This window comes from Typopeltis vanoorti, chromosome 1 (assembly GCF_054136105.1).
Source record: "Typopeltis vanoorti isolate ZY-2024b chromosome 1, IOZ_Tvanoo_1.0, whole genome shotgun sequence".
NCBI lineage: Eukaryota > Metazoa > Arthropoda > Arachnida > Uropygi > Thelyphonidae > Typopeltis > Typopeltis vanoorti.
The window spans coordinates 59074892-59096968 of NC_143549.1; the positions used below are offsets into that span (position 1 = coordinate 59074892).

A 22077-nucleotide genomic window follows, 5' to 3' on the forward strand; every position below is an offset into this window, starting at 1 on the left:
ACAGTGAGCTTATGGCTATTCCATCTTTCTACAGGTAAAAAGTATTTTATTGCATCAAATAACCAAAACATAATGCATGGGCAAAGAGTACTGTGATATCTTGCAGGAATTTGTCCTGTAAAAGAAGAATTGTGTCATTGATTGGGATATTTGTGAAAAGTGCAGAGACTTCAAAACTGACAAATAAATCATTTTTTTTCTAGTGTGATCTTTTTAATTTTGGTTTACAAAGTGTTGTGTGTTTTTAATGTAGGAGGGGAAATGACCTACCAACTATTTGATTGTTGATGCTAATTTCTTGGCTAGATAATAATTGGGGCTGTTGTGTTATGTTCTGCTTTTGAATCGTAACTGTATCTGCAGGCCAGGATGACTGATTGGATTATAGTTCACAGGTTGACAGGTCTGTTGTCTGAGACTAATTGATTCATTTTTTCCAGGTACGTTGTTCAGTTTAAAATAACTGTGGCACTACCTTTATCTACTCTAGTGATTATGATGTCTTGATTTGCTTTTAAAGATTTCACAGCTGCCAATTCAGATTTGTTTAGGTTGCTAGTTATTGTTTTAGTATTATTCAAATTAAGTGGATATTGAATCCAACATTATTTCAAAGCTGAATAGAGAAACTACAAGAGTTTTATGCCGAATATAGAATATATTTTAATAATTTTTCATCGTCAAAGTGAAGCCTTTTGGCTCTCTTTTTCAGTAATTTTTGGTGCCTTTTGTGATGTGACACCCTCTTTAGCAACTCGTATGGTAAAGTATAAGTTCTGCATCACTTCAACCTGAGTATTTACATTTACATCTGTTTTTGGCTTCCACTGTTGAGACCTCAAAAAAGAGATTGAAACTGGTCTGGGTAGTGACCCCCCCCCCCCCAAATAATGTATAACATCATACATGTCTGCTAGGAGATGTGTTTTACATTATGGGAAATACTAAGGATAGTGATCAGAACTTGCTTCGCCTTTACTACGAGTTGCCCCCGTCATGAAAGGCTTGCTTATGCTTGGATGTGCCAAAACTTTTATAGTTTCTATCTATATCTATATTTGGCATGAAACTCTTGTAGTTTCTCTGTTCGGCTTTAAAAAATGTTGCATTCAATATTTACTTCATTTGAATAATTTTGCATCACCGAAGTGAAGCCTTTTGACTCTCTTTTTCAATAGTTTTAGTATTATTTAAAATGTTCGAAGTTTCTAATCATATTTTATCAGCAATGGTTGGGAGAAATCTTATACTTCTTTCAGTATGGTATATAAGATCCAATTTGTTTACAGCCTTGGGGGCAACAGCAAAGTTTAAACATTTACTGAGTAGTGAGAGTTCATCGTTGCTCAAGGCGTGACTAGAAAGGTTAATCACATAACTGTTCATTGGAGGGAGTTCGTTGCTCCTGTTATCACTTAGTTCTGGTTGATTGGTGTTATCTTCTCTTGTTAATAGTTGGCTTTTCTTGTTATCACTGGGTTGTAGTTGGCTATTTTCATTATGAAGAGAAATTTAAATTTGTCATTGGCTATTTAAATATTGCTGATCTTTAAGTCTAAGAAATGTGACTATGAATTTTACTTTGTTTCCAGGATATGTTTAGCTGAGTTGTCAGTAACCTTCTCAAGGATATCCCAAATCTCTGGATTTAATTAACTTATTGATTTTAAAATTAGACCCTGATTTTAAGCAAATGCTAAGTTTTTGCAAGTAGTTTAAATCTGCTCTCTGAGCATTGCTTTCTCCATACAGTTATATATTCTCACTGCCTTTGGTGAGCTGAATTTCTTTTTCAGCTTAATAAGATTGCTGTCTCTACATTTTAAAAATGCCGGTCAATTAAAACAAATATGTATCTTTAGCTTACCGTAGTGATTGCACCTTATGCATCGAATCTCTGTGAATTATGAGAATTCTTTCCTTGTACATTGTCTTATACATTGATCAGCATTCATTTCAGTAAAATTATGAAGACTTCAACCGTGTTAGGAATAATTACTTTAATTCCTTACATTTCGACCTTCATATTAAGTCATTATCTGGAGTATACATATACAAAGACAGGCTATATTACATTTCAAATAGTATGCCAAAGTGACAATGCTTTGATCGACTGTTATTCTACTGACCTGACTTCTAGTGGAAAAAAAAACTACATCAAAGCTATATTCTATTTTAGCATCATCATCATCAGGGAAAAAATTCATATAGATAGTTTTAATACAGCAAAAGTAGTGGCCTAATCCATAATTTAACATGAGTGTTGTTATATTAGAGTTAAAATCCTAGATTACTTAGTTCAGAAAGGCACCTGTTGTTTGCATCACACCAAAATGTGGTATGTGTGTAAATTTAAGAAGGTCTGTGAAATTCTTATCAACCATCGTAATCTTAACAATAACGGTGGTCTAAAAATCCCAAGAATATAAAAGGTACATACAAGATGATTCTATCCATCTTCTTGTATCTCCTTTAGTTTTAACTGCTACCTTACAATTTAAATGTAGACTATGCATTGCCCTTTATAATATTTCATTTATTTAATATAATTGTAGCATTTGGAAAAGCTGGTTTCTAGGCATCGTTTGCCTTTTCCAGATATACAAAACTTAATTACAGATTCTTGTTAGGAATGTGCGAATATTCAGTTTTGCTTTAGAATTTAGTTGATTTGCATGTTTTTGCAAATATTTGCTTGTCAAAACAGAAAATATGAAACACAACAGATCAGGATAAACCATCTCCTTACCTTGGGCAACAGCATACCAAAGCTCATTGATAGGAGGAGATTGTTGATAGGAGATCATTAATAATGTAAACTTAATCATGTAGTACAGTCATTGTAGTCTTAAACACCTCTTGAGGGTACATATCAGAAAATGATGATGATGAAATATTGTAAGAATAGTTTTGCAGCAAAACGACCCAGAGGAAGACCAAGATATAGGTGGATTGATACGGTTGGAATCTTGACAAGTAACAGAACTGATTTGGAGGAAAATTGTAGATAGGAAGTTAGTAATGATGTAATTTTTTTCATGTAGTACTATCCTATCCTGTACACCCCTTGAGGGTACATGGCAGGAATTTGATGATGATAGTTTTGTCCATGAAAAAAAAAAACATCAATTATTGGGAATTTTATCATTTGTGACGATTCAAAATTTACAGAATATAAAATATGCAAAACAAAAAATATCTTTGGGTAGTATACAGGAAAAAAAATGCAAGTAAAGCATCTATGATTAATCATTCAAATTGCAATCACAGCAATGAATTTATAAAACAAAACAGTGAAACTGCTATTATTTTTCTACTTGGTGCTATTAAATTTGATATTGACATGTATTTATAGTATACTTAAAAGTATTCAAATTGAATTAAATGTCAACCATATAAAATTAGTTCAAGATGTACCTGCTAAGTGGAACCCTTTAATGGAATCACTGTTCTAAATTTAGAAGTTTTTTCCAGGAAATCACCAAAACCATGAGTTCAAATGTTTCTTTAATTTTAGGGCTGTGAGGGTCCATTATGACTCTGAAAATCTATTTATCTAAAGATGAAAATTATGCTTTTTTGGAGTGAGAACAATGAAAAATTTTTCTGTGAAGAAATTAACAGATTGTTTGATGCTTTATTCAGAGATATTATTTCTACAGTTAGATCTAAGAGTGGGGTAGACCAGTAGTTGCCTTTTAATCTTGTCTCACATCTTCCATACACCACTTGATAACCACCACTCAATTATCCTCTTTCCAAGCTAGTAATTTATAATCCAATCCCATATGCAACAGCCTTCCATGTGACATCCTGTCAAATTCCTTAGCTAACTCCAAAAGTATCATGGTTTATCCATTCCATTTTATAATTTGCTCATCACATTATTATATGTCAATATTTCTGTATGCGATTTCTTACCAACTTTTCCAACACCTTTGACACCACTCCAGAGATACTGATTGTTGGAAGACACATCAATATTTACACTATCCTATGCAATGGGATTATCATGCATTCTTTTCACTTCTGTGGAATATTTCCTGTCCTGAGACTTAAACTATACATCCCAGCAAAGGAACAGCCAGTTCACTGAACATCTTTTAGCATCTGTACTGATCCCATCAGCCACTATTACCAGATTCATATTCAGTTTACGTATCAGCTGTAGTATCTCCTCCTCAACTATGTTAAAGATACCAAGCATTTTATAAGGTAGGTTTTAATCCTTTTTTCCCAAGTGAAGCATACAGACAGATAAGTCAAGTTTGCACCTGAACGTAGTTCAAGTCTGAGGCAACTCGTAGTAAAGGTGGAGTAAACTCCGATCACTATCCTTAGTATTTCCCATAATGTAAAACACATCTCCTAGCGGGCATGTATGATGTTATACGTTATGGGGGGGGTCACTACCCAGACCGGCTTCGACCTTTATTGAGGTCTCGTCAGTGGGAGCCAGACCCATAAATGCCAAGGTTGAAGTGATGCAGAGCTTATAGATTTTACCTAAACAAGTTGTCATAGGATGCTTTGACCTTATTAAATAAAAATCTCCGGATGAGAGTAAGATGTAGAAAGTTTTTTAAACTTGGGTATACTATGTTAAAGATACCAAGCAATTTTATAAGCTAGGTTTTAATCCTTTTTTCCCAAGTGAAGCAAACAGACAAATAAGTCTAGTTTGCGCCTGAACATAGTTCAAGTCTGAGGCAACTCATTGTGAAGGTGGAGTAAGCTCACTTCAACCTTGGCATTTATGGGTCTGGCTCCCACTGACGAGACCTCAATAAAGGTAAAATGTATTACGGACATGTATAATGCAGAGCATTATACATGTCCGTAATACATGTGCTATGCCATGTCCTATGTATAATGCATAGCATTATACATCTCCATAAGGAGATGTGCTTTGCATTATGGGATACTAAGGCAAGTGATGTGAAGTCATACCACCTTTACCACAAGTTGTCCCAGTGTTTACACTTTGATAAAGGATTAAACCAAGTATATAAATTCTTGGTATCTTTTATTTATGTTATAGTCATTGTAACATTGTGTTTCACCTTATCATTTTGATAACTGACATCTTTATGCACACGATATTTCTTTAATATCTTTTTTGCTTAATAAGATGGCATATATATAAATATTCACTTCTGCTGCTCTGCTTATTCTTTGCATTTAGGGACACTTTCCAATATTACATCATTGATGCATAATTTTTTTTAAATACTTCTCATGCACACTTTTGGTATCCTTCTCATCTAGTCACTAGCAGCTGATCCACTAGATCTGTAGAATTACCCCACTATGTATTTGATTGTTAGACTCTACCTTATGCCATATAGCTTCAAACTTACTTCTACCTGAAAACTGTTGCTAATATTGCAGTTATAACTATCTACCCTAACTGGACTCAAATCATCCGATATCATTAGTATCTCACCCCCTTCCTTTCATGTCTGTTATCCTTTTCACAATAACAGCAAAATTTATTATTAAGCATAAACATATTCATATTATTAATATAGTTGCATTATTTAGTCACTCTTGTTCACTAATTCTCACCATTCCTCCTTCTCATTACAATCTAGTTTCTCTGACTCTTTGTAGTAGATCTCATACCAATGAATAATTTCTCCAGACTCCTAATACCAAATATATTCAAATGCAGGTCATCTCTCTTATATAAATCCCTTTTTCCTTCACACTTACTCCACACATCTGAAAATTCTCAACCATTCTTTCTACACAGCCTACATATTGAATCATTTCTATCATAGCATGTCTTAATTCTGTATAGTTATATCTGAATAACATACTATTTTCACTTTCTCATTGTTTCACTCTTGCTTTTTCACCAGTATTTTAGGTATAAGGGGGAATGGAGGCCTTGTCATTGAGTATGTGTCAGATCAAGTGTTTCGTTGTTAAAAGAGCAAAAGCAATAATCAAACCATGGAAAGAGAGAGTAGAAATTCTGGTGGTATCTCACTTGATACCATTGTATTGTCAAAGGACACAAAGTTGGAAGTGGCTGGAGAATGGCTTTCTTTGAGAGAGAGAGAGAGAGAGAGAGAGAGGGAGGGATGGGTAATTGCACATGATTTTCATCTGAATTACCAAGATGAGGTTACTTCTATGGTGTATCTCAAAGGAGAATAGGTTAAAAAGAAATAAGTATTGAGTGAGCGATGAGGGTTATTCAGAATTCAGGTAGGTAGATGTTCATTTTGCATTAGGTCATTGTGTGTGCATGCATGCGTATCAGGCGAATGTTCAGGGTATGCTAGGTATGTGGTGCTCATCCACTGAATAGCAATATCACTGATATTATACTTTTGCATTTATTCCTGTTAAAGACTCCCTAATTGTTTCCAGACTTCATGTGATTCCTAAAAGTAACGCAATATATTAATGCTTCATGAAGAGGACACTTTTTGATTCGTAAACGTTGCATTGCATTCGCATTAATAGCCCAGGTGTGTGTGTTCAAAATACATATACCTTTAAGCCCTTTGAAAAGATGTACAGATGGCACATCGGGTCGAATTCTTAGCGTTCTGGTACTTTTTAAACTGTTCAGAAGGCAAGGCAGAGTGAGCTCTGAGACAATAGCACCTGGAGGCTGTGATTGGTTATTGTGTCAACCAATCCAATTGGACATTGCCATTTGTTATGAGTTGCTGTTTTTGTTTTCTGAGTTTCATCTGTTTTGTGTACATGAACTGTGACATGGTAGGCAAATTTTTATATATAATATAGACAAGATTTTAATATATAATTTTTGATAAGTTTATAACTTGTTTTGCCCATATTTACAAAGGAAACAGACTACAATGGAAACAGTATTGTAGTCAAACGAGGTATGCCTCGTCCTCCTCTTCCAAATTTTTCATCTTTTGAGTAATTCAAATATACCAGCCAAATATAGCATTCTCCTTCATTGTTGTTTTCTAACATACAGTATCTTAAAACAAACACATTGTCCCTCACTCTGCACAGATTTGGTTACAATTAATAGATAAAGTATTCAAAGTTATCCTACAATTTCATTGGAAAAATTAAGATGAACACTGATGTGCTATGCACTCTTAAAACTTTCATACATCGAGAAAAATGCAATCATACAATCGAACTGGTGTGAATTTTGTAGTGTTGGTTCATAAGCCACGACAGCACACCCATTTGAAATAGGCATGTGGTGCCACTGGTGTGTGTGTGTGTATACAAGGTGTGACAATTTAATTCCTGGAATGCACCTGTTAAAAAAAAAAAAAAAAAAAAAAAAAACCTACTTTTGGAACTCTACATTATTAGATACTGTTGCCTTCGAAGTAGTCTCTTTGTGCATTTATACATACCAAATGGGAATACTGTTAGATAGTGTTCCCATTTTTGGAAACAGACTTCGAACTCTTTTTCTGGAATACTCTTGAGTTCCTTTATCACATTATGCTGGGCATCAGCGATGTCAGATAATCTTTGTCCTTTTAACAGTTTTTAATTTTGGAAACAGCCAGAAATCACAGGCAGCTAAGTTGGGTGAATAAGCAGGATGATTTAATTTGGTAATCAATTTTTTGGCCAGAAACTCTTACAATGAGTGCACTATGGCTTGGCATTGTTGTGATGGATGATCCGCTTGTCAGGCCACAATTCAGGTCTTTTTCTCCGAACAGAATCTCATACTGTTTTCAGCACCCCTAAATAGCATTGTTAGTTGACCATTTATCCCTATTCAATGAATTCATAGTGGACTATCCCCTTTTGATCAAAGAAACACACCAGCATGGTCTTGAACTGTGAACATGATTTGCGTGCATTTCTTCAGATGTAGCGAACTCCATGTTTTCCACTGCATGCTCTGATGTTTTGTTTCGGGATCATACTGGAAGCACCAGGTTTTATCACCCGTAATTACTTTCAGAAATGTGCTTGTTTGCAGAAAGATCAGTCGCAACTTGAACCTGCTGCTGCCTATGTTCGTCCATCAAGATCCGAAGCACAGACTTCACAAAAATCTTTCGCATACCCAATTCTTCAATAAAATTACTCTGACTGTTTCTCGATTCATTTGCAATTCATCAGCCATATTGCACACTTAATTGTCTGTCAGACCATACCAAATCTTGCACTCTGTTCACATTTGTGTCTGTCATTTTTGTTTTTGGCTGCCCACTTCTGGAGTCGCCGTTCACATCTTCTCACTCACCTTTGAATATCTTATGCCACTCAAAGACACTTGACTCTTTCACTACATCCTTACTATATTTCACTTTCAATATCTCTAACGTTTCAGTAGCAGTTTTGCTGATTTTCACACAAAATTTGATGTTTAATGCGCTGCTCCAAATTTCGATCACACATCTTTATGCCAAAGTTTACCCACAGACTTTTTTTTTTTTTCCACTAGCTGACTTCAAATGGCTCTATCGGCTTGATGTTTATGCACACATTAGTTAAAAGATGTACAAACATGATTACTCAAGTGACTCCAACCAAATCACCACACGAGCAACACTTATGCAGCCATTTCAGAAATTAAATTGTCACATCTTGTATATGGAGTGGCTTTCATGTCTCATCCATCTTGGTCACAGGTGTTGGAAAAGCAGAGCCGTTTGGAATTGCTGACATAAATGAACCTGGGAAGATTACTTCACTCTTAGGATAGCTGGAATGCAGGTGGTTAAGCTTCATGGAGAGGAAAGTGAAGAGGTTAGAGTTTGGAGACCTGTAAATGCAACAGATGAGTATTACTAAAAGGGGACAAGGACACCAAATAGTCAAAAGCAGGAGATTCAAAGTTAGTCTTTAAATCTCTCTCTCTCTCTGAGAGAGAGAAAAATATAATGCAAATTATTATGAATTCTAGAAAATATGATCCTGGAAGCATTAGTTGCAAAATATATAATTTTCAATGTTCACCCTTGTAAGTTATTGACTGTTATAGTATGTATGCCCACAGATACAAGACCCTTCGACACTTCTGTGCATGTCAAAAGAAGGAGAATGCATTCCGATAATGGGTAATCAATCTGTATTGTGGGATGAGTGTGTTTATTATTACAGGTCTTAAAATTAACTTCTCTTTTATGATCATTGTAGTTTTTAAAGTGGTAACTATTTTGCTTGTATAACATTAGAAATTTTACATATAAAGCACATGATTTCACGTTTTGGTGACCAATTCGTACATCGCTTTATTTCTTCCCCCCCACCCCCTTCAACATGAATTGACTCTTCTTGGCAGTCTTCCAAAGACAGCTCTTGCTTATGTGGTTGGCCTTTATCAAGAAATCTCTGAATTGTTTTAAGAAAAGAGCACACTGAAATTATTCTTCTGTGTGGAAATATTTTCTTGACCCACAGAGAAATGACCAATGAATTCTTCTCCATTCTTTTTGTAGGAAGATATTTTGTCAAATATTAATTCTATTATGTTAAGAAGAATTTAAAACCATCTCTTTTGCCATGTGTCTACTCATCTACAAACATCTATTCAGATGGCTGATGGGCATTTAACCCTCCTTGTTTTTGAACTTTTCGGACATCCTATGTAAAATTAATATTACCGTATAAGTAGCCATCAAATATACAATACACATAAGTAGTTATCAAATTAATAAGAATATTTGTGAGTTCCTCTGCTGAACTGGTCATAAATTTCTTTTGTCATCTGATTATATTGATACCATTCTATTTTCAACAGACATTATTGCAACTTTATGTTTTTATTTCATGTGTTTTAACCTTACTTAGGTAGTTACTGTAATTATGTAGGTAGTTATAGTAATATCTTATGTCAGAATAAGAATTTTTTTTTGGTTTTTGTAAAATCCTTAATGATTATGGAAAATTTTCATCGAATACTTTAGGATGACTTCACTGGGGATGACTTTGTTCACATGAGTGCACCACTATTATACAAGATGTTCAAGACTAAAAGTGATTATCCTCTTCATACTGCAATTCGGATAAAAAGAGAAGATGTTGTATTTTTGTACCTTATTGAATTTGATTCTCAGGTAAGTAAACTTTGCTTCATTCAGAGACAAAAATTCATAAAATGATACACTATTTTTGTATACTTATTCATAAGTTTCTTTGGATATGCTTTTAATTTCTCGATGTGGAAAATAAAAGTTGCTTCTTTTTAATTGCTACTGAAGTAAATATATAAGCATATCTGGTGGACATTTTTTGTTATAGGATGAACTGACTACAGAAGAGTCTTGGCTTAAATCTCATAGCAGCAACTTGTTTCAAGTTCTTCCCTACAGCAAACTCAGTTTACTTTCAGATGTTATAATCTATCCTTAAATTTTCATTTAAGGATAGATTTGCCGAACATGTGGTATATCTATCCAGCACAACAAACATAATTAGTTTTTTGGTTGTTTTTACCATGGGAATAGATGTGAAAGAATTCATTATACCTTAAAGTGGGTACCTCTGCTTAATGTTTCTACTGATTGGCTGCTGAAAACCAAAGCTAAGAATGCAGTTCTGTTGTGAGTGGTACGCTATAAAATTTAATGTTTTTTTTTGAAATATTAAAACAAATTAAAAACATAACATTACTTATCAAATAATTTTAATACTATACTAAGAACTTTCATTGTAATTATTAGTGCTTTCATTTGTGATGAGAAAAGGCTTCATGATGGGTACATAAATTCCTTTGGGGGGAGAGAGAGAGAGAGAGAATGCACACCAAATAAGAAAAATTATACTCTATTATGCTGTTGCTTGTAAAAAAAAATATATATATACACATATATATTATGCTGTTGCTTGTAAAAAAAAAATATATATATATATATACACATGTACATAAAAGAAAAAAAAAATAAAAATTAAGTCTTCAAAGCAACATTACTCACAACTTATGACTGAGTCATTACTGATGTTGTTACATCACAATGCTCTATTGATGACTGGTGTATTGTTATGTAAATTATGACTTTTAACTCCATGCCCTTATCTGATGATAAGGGCATGGAGTTAAAGAAGAGTTGAATCATGGAAAAGTTGTCATTGAGTCATGATGAAGGCTGTCATCAAGGGAGTCAAGTCATAACTTGGAATCATGATCCAGGAAGAATGTGGATAAGTAATGTGAGGACTTGGTAGGAATTCGTTAGTAATTTATTAGTAGACTTTGGGATAAGGGGGTGCTGTTAGTTGTAATTCAGAAGAATGATAGATGTTCATCAGAACAGTTGTCAGTCTGAAAATGTTAAGCTATGGAGAATAGTTTTAAGTTCCGACAAAAGGACAGATGTATTTTTTTTTTAAGTTGAAGAAAATATCATTTATCTTATCCTAAATTGAAGTCTTCTATGGGATTATTTATTCTTGAGTTGATACTCACACTACAAAGAAGTCGTCCCCCCCCCCATACTACTGTAGTTTTCAAGGAACCTTTAAAACAACTTTATGAACTTAAAGTTGTGTTGTAAACCTTAATCCAGGTAGGACTGTAGGCTGAAGTTAATATATCTTAAGTTGCAGGTAGAGTAAGAATTGAACATTGTTTCAAGCTTGATTTGAGAAACTTGATCAACTTAATACTTAGCTTAATGAGTTTAAGAGTGCAAAGTGTTAATACCAGTTAAGGTAGTTGATATATGTATTAGTGCTATCTTGTTTATATTAAGTTATTGTTAATTGTGTCATTCCCGAAGTCTGAATAGTTATTACACTGTTTGCTGTTCAGTTAAGTGACACCCTCATCATGTAATCATGAGATGAATGTTTCCACACCACTCAACACACATTTAGTTTCTGATCCTCCTAGATTGTAATAATAAATGGCATAGTTGATGTTAACAGGATTGAATTTAATCTAAATAGCAAATACTCAGTGGTAAGCTGTAACAAGAACAAAACTTGTGTTTAGATTTCAGAAATTGACCAGGTGTAAAGAAATAGCTACTGCCACTGAAAAGTCATCAGATCACACTGAATGTGATCTGATGTAGTTTTAAAAAAGCTGAATAGTTTATAAAATTGGTTAACCCAGTTTTTATGATTTCTATATATACCAGTGAGGAAAACGATATACTGTGCAATTATTTTTGAACATTTAGAGATTTTGGAAGATGGACTAAGTTACTGTTTATTTGTTCAGAGTTATTCCTTTCCATTGTTAAGGAATATGAACAATAGTACTTTCAAGATGTTGCTTAGTAATTAGGTCAGCCGCCCAAATATCCAGAAGAAACATCATTGACAAGCAATATATATATAGCATGTACTTTTAATAATGACCTTAATGTGAAGGTTGAAATGTTGAATAATTAAATTTATTTTGTCTTAGCTATTACTGAAACATATTGTATGTGTTTTCTTCTCACTGCAAGTGCTGAACACTGACCGTATTCAGAAAGTGTTAACACAGTCCTAATGTGAATTTGCAGAATGCTATTTTTGATTATTTCTAGAAGCTCCCTTTTTATCTTTTTGCTCTAAATTTCCTTTAATTTTAGCAATTTCATCCTACCAGATTTGTTCTAGACATTTGTCAACATTGAAAGTGATTGTTTTTTTAAATATCTTAAAAATATTTTGCCATATTATGAAGCATAAAATGGAACTGCTGAATTAATTTAAACCAATAGCATACCTTCAGTCAATTAGTCAATGATATATAGTACGTACTAATATAAACCAATACAAATAAGAATTAAATTACTGGTATTTCTGTCATAGGAATATGCTCCAGTGGATGGCAATGAAGAAAGTAATGAAATAAATAATGAAATCAGCCATTGGTGTACATGCTGAGGAAATAGTTCGACTAGCCCTCTCCCATTTCTGTTATGTAATTTATAATAACTTTAAAGTTAAATTTTTTCTCCCATACAAATATTATCATAAACATACTTGGTTGGCAAGAGAACACAGATCAGGAATAGACTACGACTATATAATATACTGGTTTTATAAATTAAGAAACAAAGAAAAATCACTAACTCTAAAACTGTATGATGAATTTTTATGCAATTTGGCAGAAAGTAGTATAATATGAGATATAAAAGAAACACCTATGTAAATTGCAAATAGTTAAATTCAGTAACAAATGGGTACATGAAGACAGTGGTCAAAATGAAATCATCAGAGTGCCACAATAAGGAATGAGACCACCCCTCACAGTAATACAGTACTCACATCAATGTTTTATACTGTTTATAATGTCCAGGACCTCACTTGATAATAATGACCATTGCTTTTGCAAAGCTCACTTAGGTCCCTCAAGATTATTTGGGGGAGGGGTTGATAATAGCAGCATATCTACCTACTAGAGCATCCCAGGCATGCTCCATAGGATTAAGGTCAGAACTGGCTTGCCAGATTATATGTACAATAGTTTTTTCTTGAAGATATTGGTCCACATGCTTTTCTTGATAAAGAATGAGCATTATTGCCAGCCTAGTTGGCCGAGTGGTTAGTGTATCCACTCTCCAGCCAAAAGGCTGCAGCTTCAAATCCTGCTGTGGGTATGGATGTTTGTGATTGTCTGTGAAAATAGTAGTGGTGCATGATAGATAGCAGTGTTGTAGTTGCAGTTCATTGTAGTGGGTAGAGAGTTGTATAGTAGGTACCCTCCCCTCCCTCAATGAGTCTTTGGACTCCTTGGAGGTATCATGTAATAATAATAATTATCATCATCTTGTAGGATAAATGTCTTCCCTATTGTATAGTTCACCCACCATTTGTAGGTCCCTGCTTCGCATCTTTCCAAGAATAGTCGATGAAGGACGTCCGAATTGGTCGCCAACACACGAAATCACGTGCTTTATAGGTAAAATTTTCCAACTGTTATACAAGCAACATAGTTAACTACAATGATCATAAGAGAATTTAATTTTCCGACCGGTAATAATAAACAACTCCTACAGTACGGACTGATTACCCTATTATCGGAATGGATTCTCCTTTTTCTGAGATGCACAGAAGTGTCGAAGGATCTCTAATCGGCAGGCGAACTATAGTTGCAGCAATCATGGTTCCACTAGGAGGCACATACAGATCTACCCAACAGATGCTTCTTCAAACTACCGTACTACTTCCACCATAAGTGTCCTTTTCACAGATATTAGAATGATAAAGTGCGCTATGAGTCAGAGCACTCCTGGTATTGCTTTTAGAGCAAATCGAGATTAGTCTGTAAATAATACCAATTCCCCATTGGTTTTGTATCCAGTTGACGTGGAGCCTGGCCCATTTCAAATGTTCTCTCCTGTTGTGTAGAAATAGGAGCATGCAGACTACTGGTCACACACATTAGAAGCAGATACAAATGTTCCTGTAGCCAACACAATGTCATATCATACGATTTGGGGTAGCACTCCTGTTTCAGTGAACAGATAATTGGATATATTGGTTACCCACTGCAGTTGTAACCTGTGGCCTTCCTTCACTGTATCTCGTGGATGCTGTTCTTGAATGTTTGCATTAGTTCCACAGTCTGTAGAGCTCAAATGCAACCATCTGGCTACCTCTGCTTGACTTTGGTGACCTCTAGTCTTATGATGGTTTGTAACCATATCTGAGAATTTTACTGTCACAAGATGTCTTGTTCCCACTCCAAACACAAAAATGGAAAACTACTCAAATGTCTGCTTTTATGCCATGGCTCATTTGCATATATCACTGACAGCACCACTCATTTATATAACCGGACTCAGTGTTACTTTTTTACATAATGTATTAAATTACAGACTCATGTCTCATCCAACCCATATTATCAAGAATTTTCTCTTCTAAATTAGCTAATTTTTTTCATAAGGATTTTTAGATGCTCAGAATCTAAAAAAAGTTTTTCTTCCAGAATCTAAAAAAAGGTCAGGGCCCACGTAGGGCTGTTGAGCTGATGATGATGATGATCCAATAACTTATAAAATTTTAAATATTCTGAATCAAGAAAGAATGTAAGAATCAATGTCATTGATAAAACTACATGGCTACAATATTTTCAGGATTTATGGTCACATACTATAAAAGAATTACAAATACTGCCATCCAAAAATAATTAGTAGAACATGTTTCTTTATAGGAAATGAATGATATATTAACAACTTCAAATGGCAGCTATGAAAACTTACAATTCTTGTGGAATAAATCTTCACAGTAGTGGATGCAAAAATTATAAAAACACCAATTAGTCAGTAAGAGATAAGATAGATAAGGAACAGAATGAATTCTGCAAAGGCAGATCCTGTGAAGACAATTACTTCTTTGAAATTACTATTTGAAAAGCACAAAGAATTCAATAAACCAACAAATGTAGCATTTTTAGACTGTAAGAAAGCCTTTGACTCTCTGAACAAAAATCAACTTTAGAAAAACTTACTGATGAAACCCCAAACCTAATAATAATAGCAATTTTTATAAATACAATCTTATAGCAATTAAATTGGGAATACATATATATCAATGCCATTGTCAGACATTGGAGATGGAAAGCATGAAAATAACCCTTATGAAGCAGTAGCCATCTCGATACTTGGATCACCTGCATACAACAGTATGCAGGTGATCCAAGTGCTTCTAGACAATAGCAAAGATTCTGTGAACCATTTTAATTCTTATTATTGAAAAAATTATATGGCAATAACATCTGTAAAAAAACAAAATTATGCTTTAATTAAGTTGTAAGTAAAATATTGAAAATGCAATACTTGAGCAAATAAGCTACTTCAACTATTTTAGTTATAGTCTGACTCACGAAGAAGAAATTGTAATTAATAATAAAATTCAAAAGTGCAGTGGAGCACTTTGAATAATTAATCAAGTATACAAGACACTAGCATGACTAATATTTACCTATGGAGTGAAGCCTGGACTATCACAAACAAGTTGAAATGAAATTTGTGAGAATTAAAGAATATGCATTGATAAACTGGAGGAAAAACAGATATCTTGAAATAACTAAATATGATACCTGTAATACAGTTCAGCAATATAGACAAAAATGGTTACAGCATGTAAACAATGGACAGGACTAGGTACCTTAACATGTTCTCTGATACATCCATAGAGGATAGAGACCAGACAAGATGACTTGAAATCATAATAAGCCACTAGGCCTACTACTGGACAGGAGGATAATGGTGAGCGTACTGATAATGGCTTATTTTCTTATTTCCAGTGGAATGCAGAATCACTGATCACTTTCAAATGGCTTTTGGAAAAAAAATATAATAGAATTAGAAATCTCTGAGGGAAAAATGTAAAGTATTATTTTCTGAAAAATTACCATCAAAAAAATTTGCTACAACTGCTCATGCTGGTTTGGCAATTCTGAGGGAATATATCCCTATATCATTTACTGATGTTGGGATTTTGCTATTAGATTACATGCTGATGTGTATGTAATCTGAGCATAATTCTTATCCTTTTACAGTAGGAAATCCAGGCTGTTTTCATTCATGTGGAGGATGGAAATTTGACATTTTTGATATGTCAAATGTCCAGATATATCAAAGATGATTATTTTCTCCATATTTTATATATATTTTTTAAATTTTTTCAATGATTTTATAGAAGGGAGTTCCTTCAGTAGATGTTGCCATTTATTCATTTTTTATATGAATTTTTTAAAACATGTCTTAGAAATTCATCATCAAATTCCTGCCATGTACCCTCAAGGGGTGTATAGGATATGACAGTACTATGTGAAAAATTTACATCATTACTAACTTCCTATCTACAATTTTCCTCTAAATCAGTCTGTTACTTGTCAAGACTCCAACATTATCAGATCTTATATTTCTATCGTCTAAGGCACTTTGTACCGTATCAATCCACCTATATCTTGGTCTTCCTCTGGGTCGTTTTCCTGCCAACCTGGCAGAGAACACTTTTTTTTGTTAATCTTTCCTCTCCCATTCTATTTAAGTGACCATACCACCTGAGATTAGCTCTGTTAATGCATTCCTGGATGCTGACAATGTCAAGTTCTTTCCTAATAACCTCATTTTTAATATGATATTGCCATTGATGCCATCTGTTCACGCCTCTAATCTTTCTCAGGACTCTCATATCTGCGGTCTCTAGTCTTTGGTCAAGTGTTTTACTTCTGACCCAGCTCTCAGATCCATAAGTTAACACTGGTTTGAACACTGTCTTGTATACAGCTAATTTAGTGTTCTGACTAATTTCTCCCTTATTCCATATGAATTTATTCAATTGACTTCCTACCATGCCAGTTTTGTTGATTCTGTTGTCTATTTCCATATTTAATTTACTGTCCTCATCCTCACTAAATATCGTGCCTAAGTAGCTGAAATGTTTTACTTGTTCAACAGGTTCTCCATTCACAATGCAGTTGATATTTTCAATGCTTCTGCCTATTTTCACTGTCTTTGTCTTTTTATTGCTGACCTTCATACCATATCTATTACAACAGCCTTAGAAATTTACATTATGAAAATTTTTCATGCTTTATTTTAAACAACTTTTATGAACTAGGTGGTTTTACTTATAAGAACTATATCAAAGTTTTTATGTAAAGAACTACTGTTAACAACTTTGCTTTGTAAGAACTGGATAATTGCTATGTATTTTTGTTTTGTTTAGCTTCCTGGCAGACTGAATGAAGTGGATAATCACAATGATCTTCCTATAGACCTAGCTCTTCATACAAAACAGGAAAGCATTGCTAAGACTTTGCTCTCTCATAGAGCAAATGTAAATGCTACTGACAATAGGGGAAGAACACTATTATACAAGGCTGTAGAAAGAGGTAAGTTATTATGATAGCCAATTCATTGAATAAAAATGTTTTCAGTTTTACATTAGATAGCTGCTGTGTGTTTATTGACAGCAGCTGCCTTGTTGATCTGATTTTCATGAAATTTGTTGTGCATGTCCAATACACTGCAAATAAGTGTATAGTATCTTTTATCTTTAACAATAATAAGTTTATATGCCCCAGAAGAAGGAAGAAAACAGGATAATATTGAATTTTATAATCAGCTACAAAATATATATAATAAAATAAATAAAAATGATTGTAATTTTAGCAGGAGACTTAAATGCAAGAATTGGAAACACAAAAATTAATAATAATATAGAAACATGAAGAACTTACTCTAAACAGGAATGGTAAAAAATCGATCGACTTTGTAGTTTATATATAATAACCTAAAAATAATGAATTCGTTCTATAAACATAAAGGCATACATAAATATACTTGGGCAGCAAGAGGATGGAAATCAATATTAGATTATTTTATCTTAAATGAAAAGCCTTCAAAGTTTTCGTTAGATGATAGAGTTCACAGAGGATATGAAATAAGCAGTGATCACTTTCTCGTTAAAATAAAATTAAGATTACCACCTAAATGGTTACAAGTAACAAGAACAGAAAATAAATAAATAAAACATTTGTTTATAAAACTAGACTATTAAATGACACAAATATACAATGGCTATATGAACAAAGAATTGACCGATATCTAGATAAAATAAAACAAAATGAAGAAATAGAATGGCTTATATAAAAACTTAATATAAAATACTAAATGCAGCAGCAAATGAAAGGTTAAGGAAGACCAAAAAATTCAATTAAAGGAAAAAACTGAAGATATATGGGGTGATAAAATCAAAGAAATAATCAAAATGAAAAAAGAAGCCTTACATAAATGGTTAAGCAGTAAAAGATTAGAAGATGAAATAGAATATAAAAGAATAAGAGCTATAGCTAAAAGAGAAGTCAGAAAAAGACATAGAGAATCATGGAACAAATTTGTTTCTATATAAATCATGTTCTAATTTAGAACATGATTTATATAAAATAACACCCAATGTATATAAGATTTTGAAACATTTAAATGCAGATACTAAAGAAAAAATAAAAATAAACACCAAATTGAAATTAGAAGAATTTCTGCACAGAATTGTGGACAGATGAATATTTTAAAAAAGATAACTGGCAAACATTTAATGAAAATGAAATAGCTAAAGAAGAATTAGAAATCAGCCTGACAGAAACAAGAAATGGAAAATCACCTGGAGAAGATAAGTTAGGTTCAGAACTATATAAATATGCAGGAACAAGATTCATAGAAAGATTCCTATTATTTTTAAATAAACTTGATTCAACTGGTAACCCCCAATAGAATGGAAAAAGCAAATGTGATTCCTATCTTTAAAAAAAGGTAGCAGAGATGACCCTAAAAACTATAGAGGTATAAGTATACTAAATTCCTGTTACAAAATATATAGAAGAATTTTAAATAGCAAACTAATGAAATATTCCGAAAACTTTATTTTAGAAGTATAGAATGGATTTAGAAAAAGACGATCATGTATAGACTCAGTCTTTTGCCTAAAATTAATAATAGAGAAAAGAAGAGAATACAGTTTAGAAACACAAATTGCAATTATCGACTTTGACAGAAGTTAAAAGAAGCATTTTATTTAACATTATTAAAAGAAAGACAAATACCAAATAATATCCTAAAAGCTATCATAAGTATATATGAAAATAATCAAATACAAATAATATTAATGATAAATGCACGTAAAGACAAGAAAGATATTTAATTAACCAGATATTTCGGTCTGGAAATAGCAGACCATCCTCAGTGGTATTACAAGAACAGTTATAAAAAATACAAGCTAGAATATTAACAATAGATCATTTAAAATAGAACAAGCTGCGTGATGTTATATCACTAAGTATGAAACAGAATATTTTGAAGTAGAGACATGATTTTAAAAAAAAAAAAAAAAAAAAATTAATGAGTAATCTTGATTAGACTTTCCCAGATTTTTGATATAGATATACAGTCATTACGATTCAGGTTGGGACGATGGAGCAAGGCCTCTCATTCAACCTGACTTCAGAATACTGATCTTACATTTGGAACACATTGAAAACCTCTCTAAAAATTCTTGCTGAGGACAGTAGCTCTTATTTGCTCTAACTATTGTTTCATACAGGGTGTTCGGGATAAATTTGACAGTTTCGTAAGGAAAAAGAAAATCTTCTTTGTATCTATTAAATTTAATGAATTGACAAAAAAACATTACAGGCAGAGTTAATTACAATACTATCAACAAGATTTACTCAAAATAACCACCATTAGCATCGATCACAGCTTCAATTCTGCTTCGGAACCTCGAACAAGCTGATGCTACAGTCTCCCTGGGAAGGGCCGCAAAAACTGTTTTAATTTTATCCATTAACTGGGCTTTTGTATTACTGGAAGTGCGATTGGTGTCTTTTTCAACTGCGCCCCATACAAAATAATCCATGGGGTTAAGGTCTGGGGAGTTTGGAGGCCAAACATTTGGACTGGTGAAGTCGTAGAAATTTTCAGACAACCATTTTTGACTTTTCCCAGAGGTGTGGCAAGGGGCCAAATCCTGCTGCCATACATACGGCCTACCATTGGCTACCCTTGTTATCCAGGGCTTGACTACAGTTAGCAACTCCACGAACAAAGCCCGAATTCCAATGCCAGGGTTCTTCAACACCTGTTCCTGCAGATTTGCGAGGAATTCTGCTGTACGAACGCAATCAGATCGTCTGCTAGGGATCTTTCTTCTTGCTACATCCTCGTAGTCACCATTGCAAGTCTCTAGTTCATGCCTGATTGTTTTTACTGTATTCAGGGAGCATTGGGCAGCAGTCGTAATATCCTTATTTTGATGGCGGGCACGAATCATCATGATACAAGTTATTCTCTTCCATGATTCAGGTGGGTTCCAGCTATCCATCCTTTCTGACATCTTGTATATGAATGAAGAAGGGTCCAAACTTTTAAATGAAGAGAAGTCTGTGTTAATACATGTAACTTACGGAAAAATATAATTAATTATAAATATGTCAAATTTATCCCGAACACCCTGTATATGGTCTGTTACTGCTTTGTGCCTTTTCTGCAGACACTTCAATGGATGCCATTCACAATGCTATCAGTTAAGTTATTAGTTATTCCTCTTTTCTGATAAGTCTTCAATAATGTGACCAGTAGCCCAACATCCATTTGCATTTCAACTGCTGTCATGATATATATATATATATATCCCTCCCCTCCCTTAAAACTTGGAGAAGTCAAGAAAAGTGTCTATCAACAATAATATATAGTTAAGATACTTTTCTTGACTTCTATCCATATGAATTTTTACACATCTTTATCATGAAACATGGTGTTTGTAATTATCTATGTCCTTGAAGACAAATCTAGTAGGCACTTACCATTATTAGTATTAGCTTTGCTCTTTTCTCAAACTTTTCCCAAAAGATTTCTGTATGATTGTGATTTGTTTCCTACTGTGCTATTTAGATCTTCAATAAGGACCAGCTTCTTCATTTCCTTTGTCAGCTGTTATCTCTAATGACTTAAATTCCATTTCTTTCTTATTGAGAATCTTCTGTAGGACCATAAGCACAAATAAATTTAAGTATCCAATTCCCTATTTTGAAAATTGTCCACAGAACTCTACTTGACATTGTCTGCTGATAAGAAATCTATCTTTGTGTTTGGTGTTGAATGTTATTGCTACTCCTTTCTTGATTATATGGTCCAAATATAACGTCCTATATTTATTTAACAGGGTATTGCTTGTTTAGTCACCTCAGTAACACCAATTATATTTGTGTGATATTCACCTATTCTATTTTTACTTCAGATATTTTTTACATAATCTGGAAATCCTGCTAGAGCCTTCGTAGCTCAGTCAGTATCAGAAGTGCCCTTCATTCAGAAAGACATGGGTTCAAATACCATCTAGAACATGAATAATCTTTAGCAGTGCTTTTCATGTGAACGTGAGGTGAGTCAGCTAGTCTCATAATGGAGGTTGCATGGTTTTCCTCTCAGAAACTTGTTTTTCATCCCACTGTCCAGAAGAATGAACGAACACACACACACACTACCAACATAATCAGTGATAAATTCATTATTACTTAATGATATGGTTCAAACTTCATAATGTTTGATAGCCAAGTGTCTTAAAGAGTAATTCTTACTTTTTCTCCTTTAGAGAAAACTACTGAATTTCTACTAAATTGCTGAATTCTTACTAAAACTGTCCTGTCTTATTTCTCAT

The 22077-nt window shown here is 33.5% G+C and overlaps 1 protein-coding gene across 1 annotated transcript in view; it reads left to right on the forward strand.

Annotated features, from left to right (window-relative positions):
- The window catches only part of LOC150110021 (ankyrin repeat and FYVE domain-containing protein 1), a 532825-nt gene that overhangs the window by 161477 nt on the left and 349271 nt on the right, over positions 1–22077 (forward strand). Inside the window, 2 exon segments of the mRNA XM_090395273.1 lie at positions 9882–10031; positions 17593–17758. Of these exon segments, the coding sequence (XP_090251399.1) occupies positions 9882–10031; positions 17593–17758 (316 nt within the window).